The sequence below is a fragment of the Merops nubicus genome, unplaced genomic scaffold (genome assembly GCF_000691845.1).
Source record: "Merops nubicus isolate BGI_N331 unplaced genomic scaffold, ASM69184v1 scaffold30834, whole genome shotgun sequence".
In the NCBI taxonomy this organism is placed as follows: Eukaryota; Metazoa; Chordata; class Aves; order Coraciiformes; family Meropidae; genus Merops; species Merops nubicus.
Window position 1 is genome coordinate 1 of NW_008604012.1, and position 8,131 is coordinate 8,131.

At 45.0% G+C, this 8,131-nt stretch overlaps 1 protein-coding gene across 1 annotated transcript; it reads left to right on the forward strand.

Annotated features, from left to right (window-relative positions):
- Window positions 1–193: 193 nt before the first annotated feature.
- Window positions 194–8,128, forward strand: THUMPD2 (THUMP domain containing 2; the record flags this gene model as incomplete). Its single annotated transcript, XM_008938887.1, has 8 exons — window positions 194–326; window positions 1,492–1,892; window positions 3,310–3,387; window positions 4,691–4,743; window positions 5,085–5,172; window positions 6,003–6,074; window positions 6,682–6,796; window positions 8,055–8,128. Coding segments are annotated over 8 exons (1,014 nt in total), but the record flags the coding sequence as incomplete, so codon positions are not given.
- Between the last annotated feature and the right edge of the window lie 3 nt (window positions 8,129–8,131).

Below are 8,131 nucleotides of genomic sequence, written 5' to 3' on the forward strand. Positions count from 1 at the left end.
CGGCTCTGGCTCTGGGTCGGAGGGGCCTCTGAAGCCCAGGCTGTCCCGCCCGTGCTGTGGGCGCTCGTCTGGGCCGCGTCCCCGCTCCACCCCCGGCCTGCGCCGCCCTCCTCCCCGCGAAGGGGCGAGCGGGTGCTGAGTGCTCACCCAAAACACCTTCCCGCTTTGTTTTGATCCCTGTGTTTCCCCCGAGGTGGACTATGTCTCGGGAAAGGTCTTCTTCAGCACGGAGGCGGAGCCGCGCGAGCTGAGGAAACTCAAGTCTGGAGAGCGCCTGTTCTTGCTGGTTAAGAAACAGCCTCCGCTTGAGGCTTCTAGAGCTAGAGGTACGGCACTGACCCCGGCCCTCAGAAGGGTGGAGCCCCAGTCCCCTTTATAAAACTGGCATTTCATTTATTTGATTTGCTAACAGATGGAGTTCTAATGGATAACAATGAATTCTGAAGCATCTTTTACCCAGATATGTTTTCAGTGCTTGCTTTTTTTTTTTTATTGCTGAAAATAGTTTTTATAAAGGTGTCTTACCTGCTTGTGTTCTGCTGGTGCTGTAGGTACATGTGTTCAGGTAAGACCTCACCCATCTCCCCCCCCAAAAAAAAATTCTAAACAACAAACCTCCCACCCTGAAACTGAAGGCCAGTTCTGGATCTCCTGTGTGCATTTTATTGATTAATTACTTTATATTTAGGTGAAGTGGGTCTAGACATATATCCTGTGTCACTTAACCATTCAAGGTTAATCTCAGCTACTCGGTTACCAGCACCTTAGGTCACATTCAGTGTTAGAATAAGGATTTCAAATAAGATGGGCAGATACCTCTGTGCTGATGGGATTGCATCTGGGGGATCATAGATGGCCTTGAGCTTTGAGGATCAAATTTAAGCATAATTCTAAATGTTAAAATGAGAAATATCTTTTTCTTTCCCCCCTTGACAAGCTTCAAGTGAATTGGCCTATGTATTTCTTATGCATCTCTTGTAGCTAGCTCAAGAGGACTACCCACGGATCTAAGTTTAGGTGTGCATTGGAAACTTTGCAGGATTGAAGGCGGGTGGATAAATAGCAAGGAGAGGTTTCTCTGATAAAAGAGTAAACTTGTAGCTTCTTAGCTGAACTGAATCAGTGGTTCATGTTCACATCTGTCTTCCAGTCCTGTAAACTGTCCCACGTCTCTCATCCTGGACCAAGTGCTTTCTGGGGAGGATGGCATGATAGGCCTGGGAATGACTGTCAGAGGTGGTCAGTTTCTCTAGAGCTGCAGAATTCAACCCCTGTGTGATTTAATCTTGATTCTGCAGAATTTGTAATCTGGAGTATACCTGGGTCTCTGAGGGTGGTGTATGTGGGTGCTGAGAACTCAGCTGTGCCTGCAATGTCTGCTGCTGTGGTTCCTGGAATCACATTGACATCTGTACATAGTCTCTGTTAACAGCTGTTCTCAGTTTGCAGGAAAAGCAAATGCTGAAACTATTTTTTTTTTTTTATTTTCAGGGAAGATGCTGCATGAGATTAAAAACCTTGTCATTGAGGAACCAAAGTATTGGCTGGATGTTATCTCTGTTTGGAGAAACCTTCATAGGTGGGAGGGCAAAAAAGATGATGTCTCTCAGGAGAACCGATTACCTCTCAAGAGAAAATCAGAAGAGACAAATCCTGCAACTAAAAGGCTGAAAACAGAACAAGTGAGAGAGGCTGTGTCTGAGGAATGCCAGGTGGAAGAAGGAGAGAGGTGTGTGGTACCAGACAGAAAGAGTGATCAGGACTGCTGGACTGAAAGCAGGACTTCTTTAGAAGGCCCTTCCAAAAGCAGTATTGCACAGGAGAAGCTTAGCTTCAGTTTCAGAGTTTCTTGTCGTTGTAGTGGAACAACTGGCAAAATACTCACTTCACAGGTATGCTAAAGTATCTGCTTTAAAAGAATTTGGCAAAAGTGAAAGAAGTTATATAGTTTATTTCACATTTCAGTGGTGTGTTGTATGTCTTAGAGTAACGAAGTGATTGAAGCTTTTTCTGTGTTTTCTCACAAAAGCCCTTAACCTTCATTGACCTTAAAAACAAACAATAAAAAGGAAATACAAAGGCTGTTGTTAATTTCTGGGCACTATTACACTGAATGTTTTTCAACTCAATGCCTTTTATTGAGGATGAGTAAAGGTAAGAGGTTAAGGTAGCTGGCCTTGTGGAGTGTTGAGGAATGATCTGGTAGTAGTTTACAGCTACTTAAACTGTCCTTAGTTGTAAGGACAGTGGAGCCAGACTTCTCTCAGTTGTGGCAGAGAACTTGCAGCTTCAGTGGGCTCTTTGTTGGGCATTGGGGAGAACTTGTTTCCCTTGGAGGGGGGTGCAGCCACTCTGCCCCTCTCTGTGGGCTGGATCTTCATCCCTGGAAGAGAGTGGTGGTGTAGAGTCCACCAGGGGCCCCTTCCATCCAGTACTCATCTATAATATCTTGTTACTTGGAGGAATATAAAAAATCAAGCCCAGTGCAGCTGCAATTTATGTCCATTTCTCTTACTTGAAAATAACAGTTGTTTAACTAGATATTTTTTCTTCTTCCTACTAAAGCTAGTACCTTGGAAAGGTGGGACACGTGAGCCTGCCAACCTGAATGTTTGCTTAAATTTGTGCTGTGGGTTTGAATGCTCGTACTCTGGAGGCAGTCAGCTTTTTAGGTGTCATGAAAGCATTAAAACTGTGAGTTGCAGTTGTGCATTCACAGATTTTTCTCTTGGATAATCTACAGCCATCAGAAATATTTTGGCGGGGTGGGGGGGAGGAAGTACACACAGTTTAGGTAGGTGGATGCCAGGTGCTGAGCAGTTCTTGTACATCACTCACTTTATATACAATTTCAGCAGTATTATTGTTGCTACTTTTGTCTCCTCTTTGTGTTGTTATTAAACTGTCCTTATCTCAGCACATGTGGTTTTACCTATTTCTTCCCATTCTCTTCTCCATCCCACCACGGTGGGGAGTGGGTGTGTGGCCATGGGGTGTTTTATGATTAGCTGGGTCTAAACCACAGCAGTGTGATAGATAATTCTAAAATGATGACAACTTTTGTTGTAACTGGGGCAGGACTTGAACTTCAGCCTCCCCACCCCCGTTGAGTTACAGTCATTTTGTCCTGTGGTGTGTGCTCTGCCCCTCTCTCACTCACTCTGCCCTCTTTTACCTCTTCTGGTCTTTACATGAATTACTTCCCCGGGAGTGAAGAGAGACTCTTCTCCCAGGTATTTCTAAGGGTTGTGCACTCAAGGCTGTATCTGTAATTTCCTTAATTCTGTTGTTTTTTCTTCCCCCTTGCAGGATATTGGTAGAGCTGTTGGCATAGCACTCATGAAGCAGTTTGGGTGGCAGGCTGATCTGCGGGACCCTGATCTAGAGGTAGTGGTACTTGTCTGCCAGATGTCCTGCTGATGCTTCCATTGTTGCCCCTGATATCCTTTGTTTTGTTCTCCACTCCCTTTGCACTCAGGGCCATCCTCCCTGTTTGTCTTTCTGCTGCTGAATTTAATGAGTAATCATCTGGTAGCACTGAGCCATCTTGTAGCCACTATGTGCATGTCTCCCAGAGCACTCTAAATAAATACCAGAATGGCCAGCATGGGCATGTGTGTCAGGGGAAGGATCCGTGCAAGGGAATGTTTTGGATTCTGACATGCTTACAAACTGCTGGGATCTGACTCTGCTGCAAATGGAGGTCACTGGAGCCACTGGGCAGCTAGTTTAGCCCAAGTAGTAAGGTCATGTTCTCATGGAGCTCGACTTGAGAATGCCGTTTATGGAGGAGCCTCCTCCTAGACTCTGCCCCTGACAAGCAGCTTGCTTGACACCCTCCATGGTGTAGGATGTCTGGAGATGTCTGGAAAGGCCTCATTGCTTTTGAGAAGCTGTTTCTCCAGCGCCGTGCTTGGTGTATGGAAGCTGCTCTCAGCACTGGTGCTGGGAGGTCTGAGGTCTTCTGTAGAAGCTCCGAGTTCCTCAGCTGGCTCTGGTGTTTGTAGTTTGTGCATCAAATACATGGAGCCTCAAGTGGGACTCTTGTTCTTGTCCAGACTTTCAAGTGCTGAGGGCTGGGATATTGCAGAAGTATCCTGTTTCTCCTTGGGCTCCCTGGGGAGGGGTTGCAGTCATACAAGACCTGTTGGGGAGCTCAGTCTTCTTTTGGGATGCTTTCTGTGGACAGAAGGAGAATTTCTGTGAGCTGCCTGTATTTCTGGAGGGATTACCCACATTTGCTTTCCATCTGAAGTGCCCCTTAGTGGCACTTGTGTTTCTGTGGTTTAGGTTTTTTGTTTGTTTGTATTTAAAAAAGGAGAGGGTACATGAATAGCTTGAGTGCTGATATAGAGTGAATAATCTTCTCCTGCTTAGTAAATTATTTTATAATTAAAAATATCCATTCTATGTTACAAAAATCAGTTCCCTTAAAGATTCAAGTACTTGCTGATGGATTTCTGACAAAATTCCCCTCCTAGCTTGCTTAAATATTAAATCTTCTTTAAAGTGACATTTGGATTATCTACTGTGATTTCTCCCAATTAATCATTATTTTCTAAAGTGTAAACTTTTGTTCTTAAGAATCAGGATTGGAAGTTTGTAGAAACATCTGCCTCTGGTTTAAGTGAGTTAAAGCTATTGTTGTATCAGGCTGAGAGTTTCTGATTTAATATTTTTCCTCTTTCAGATCTTTGTACATCTTAATGACATGCACTCTGTGGTGGGGATTCCTCTCTTCAGGTAGGCATTCTCCTCACCAGTTTTGTCTCGGCAGTATCAGAACAGGCATAATTTATAAATAGTCTTGCTGTCCACTGTGTGTCTTTATCTTTTGGTTTAACATCCACTGGACTGTAACATTAGCCTTGTGGTCTGTCTGGAGCTGATCTGAGCACACAGGCCAGGCTTTGCAGTGAGTTATGTCTAAAAGCAGACTGTGGTTTCTGTCTGCATGCCTGCAGGCAGGTCTGTCCATTTGTTCTTTAATATTACATGGGCTTTTCAGGGTGGTTGTACTGTTATCTTACACTGATTTTTTTTTAATTTTCTTTCCTTTTGGTTTTTTAATTTGCTGTTTGCAGGCTTCCATTGGCAAACAGAGAGTATATCAAAACAGCAGGACTGCGGTCAACTATTGCGTGGGCCATGGCATCTCTGGCTGAAATCAGGGTAAGTGAATGTGCGTGGCAAAGACTGAGAGTCCTGACTGAAGGAGAGGTTGCTGCTTGTCAGAGCTGGAAGCTCTGAAGAAGCTCTTGTCAGAAGCTGGAAGCTTCTCTAGACAGCCTGATCTAGCGTGAGGTGTCCCTGCTCATGGCAGAGGGGTTGGAACTGGGTGATCCTTGTGGTCCCTTCCAACCCTGACAGATTCTGATCTGTTTTAGCAGAGGACTTTAGAGCCCTAAAGGCTCAATGGTGGGACTTGATGATCTTAAAGGTCTCTTCCAACCTAAAGGATTCTATCATTCTATCATTCTAAGTGGTATGGGGATTTTAATGCCCTGTCCTCTAATGCATGTGGACAGGGTTTGCCTCATCTGTGATCAGAGTGTTACCTGCTGTTCAGCCAGATTTTTGCTGTAATCCCAGTCCTCAGCAGAGGTCTTAGTCCTTGTATGAATATATATGTCTAAATGTCAAGATTTTTTCACTCTTCAAGCTTCAAACGTATTTTGGGGTTGTTCTCCCAAGGGAAAACAGGAGCAAGTGTGATCTTTCCTATGGATTAATTTGGTACCAATATCCATCTGCAGTCCAGCCATAATTAGTTTACCTAAATGTGACTTTGAGGCTAGATGCATTGATGCATTGTCTGTAGAGAAACTATTGATGCTTTTTACTATACTCTTTTACAGGCAAGTTTGGCCTGGTAAACCAGTGGTTGTTGTTACACTGGATTCAGTGGGAGTACATATGTGATCTGTGCATCCATGAGTGAGCTTTGTCCTGGGGAAGGAGTCTGTCTTGCTTGGGGTGCAGTAACCTCTTTATTTTTGTAGGCAGGTGCCTTTGTGCTGGATCCCATGTGTGGACTAGGAACAATACTGCTGGAAGCTGCCAAAGAGTGGCCTGTGAGTATTGCAGTGACAACAGGCAGGGCCTCTGCTACACAGCCTGTAACTGCATCAAGAAAAATCTACACCACAGTTACTCCACAGTCCATTACTGGAAAGCTGGAACCAAACTGCTCTTTCTAGGCAGCTGTTAAAAGTGGTTTAGTGTTTTAGTGGTTCCTCCACAGGAATGTGAAACCAAGTCACATGTACTTGTGCAGGCAGGTGCTGGGAGCCCTGGGTCTGTACTGCAGGGTTTGTGTGAGGCAACCATGGGCATTCAAAACTGCCTGGACTTATCCTAGGTATCAGTGTGATGCTGCTGTCAGTTGTCAGTATTAGAGGCAGCATGTCTCTCTGTAGCTAGGTGGGGATTTGCTGTTAGGACATAGCTTCAATATTTCTGTAAGTTACAAGTGTCTTGAGCAGAGCACAGTGTGAAAGGAGTGAAGATAGCAGACACTTCCCCCATTCTTCTGTCCTCTGGGTCTATGCAATGGTAAGAGATCTCCCAGGAAGAAGTTTTTTGTGGAAGAGCTGTGCAACAAGGCAGTTGTGAGAAAGATTTATAAAATAAATACACCTACTTGTCAACAAAATGACTTTTCTCTTTTTCTCTGAACAGGAAGCCTTTTACTGGGGTGCTGATATAAGTGATTCCCAGCTAGAGGGTGCAGATGTGAATATTAGGACTGCAGGCTTGATGGATAAGATTGAGTTACTTAAAGCTTCTGTGAGAGGTATGTGTGTAGGCTTTACATGTGGGACATGCTTAAAACTGTTTGTGGTTCTGGGATTATACAGGTAGTGTAGGTTCTCTTGGGGTGACGTGTAGTAGAGCTAATCTCAACAAGTAGCTGAGGAGTGACTCTGGTGCTGGTGAATAGATGATTATGTGTTCTCCTCTCCCCACCTCTGGGAACTTTGGCAAGAATAAATCCAGCAGAAGACAAAGAAAATAGTAATTGTGCAATAATTATTTCTTGCCAGAATGGTAAGAAGTATTTCTCTTTTAGAAGAGTATATATGGCTTTTTTTCTTACCTTTTAAACTCTTTTCAGACCCTGGCTTCTAGGATAATGGAAGGTACTGTGATGTTGAACTTTTCTAATACTTAACTAGTGTCAGAAGCTCTTATTTCTGCTTGGGTTGGGAAGGAGTGTAGGTAACTTGTACTTCCATTTGTAATTAAAATTGTAATAAAATTGTTGTGCTGTAAGTGTTGATCCCAGGATGGTCCAAGAACCATCTCCAGCCCGCTCTGGAAAGGTTGACATAGAATCACTGCAGGGTTTAGGTGGAAGGAACCATGGAGGTCTTTAGTCCTGTCATCAACTTGGAGTGGGGCTAATCCAAAAGCTGGGCCAGGTTGCTGAGGGCTCAGTCGAATGTTGAGTACCCAGAGTGAGAGTGAACCCATAGTCTCAGCCTTTGATGTGGCGGCGGGCTCTGGCCAGCACAGCCCGGTGTGTGCCCAGCCTTCAGCACCACCAGGGTGCAGTGCTGCTTCAGCAGCGAGAAAACTGACAGCGCCCAGGATGCAGAACCTCTGGGGAGGTGCTTCAGAGACACTAGCTCTGACAGAACCGAAGGGATTGTGGCTGTAACCACATTCTTGGGGAGAAAAGGGGATGGAGAGAGATTTAACACGTTTCCTGCCTAGCTCTTCATTTTGCTTGTAAAGGCCTACTGTGTTGGAAAGCAGCACTTTCTAACCATGCAGTCCTCTGCCTGGGGAGTCTTGCACTGGGGGCAAACATGCCACCAGTAGCAGGGAACCTGCAAGAGAAACTGTGCTCCCATGCATTTGTCTCTTCCCAGTCTGCATTGGATTGGTGGCTTCATAGTGCTGTTTGTGAGCATAAGTACAGGAGGAGCCCTGAATCCTGGTGCATGGTCTGTGAAGGAGCTGGTGGGTGGTTGTGGAAGGTGAACGGGGGCATGGCTGCTGTTCATTTCTCAGCTAGTTTGAGGTAAGGCCCTGCCTTTATTCTGCAGCATTGCCATGGCCTCCAGAGAGCTTCGACGCTGTGATTTCAGACATTCCCTTTGGGAAGAAGTTCAAGATCACAGAA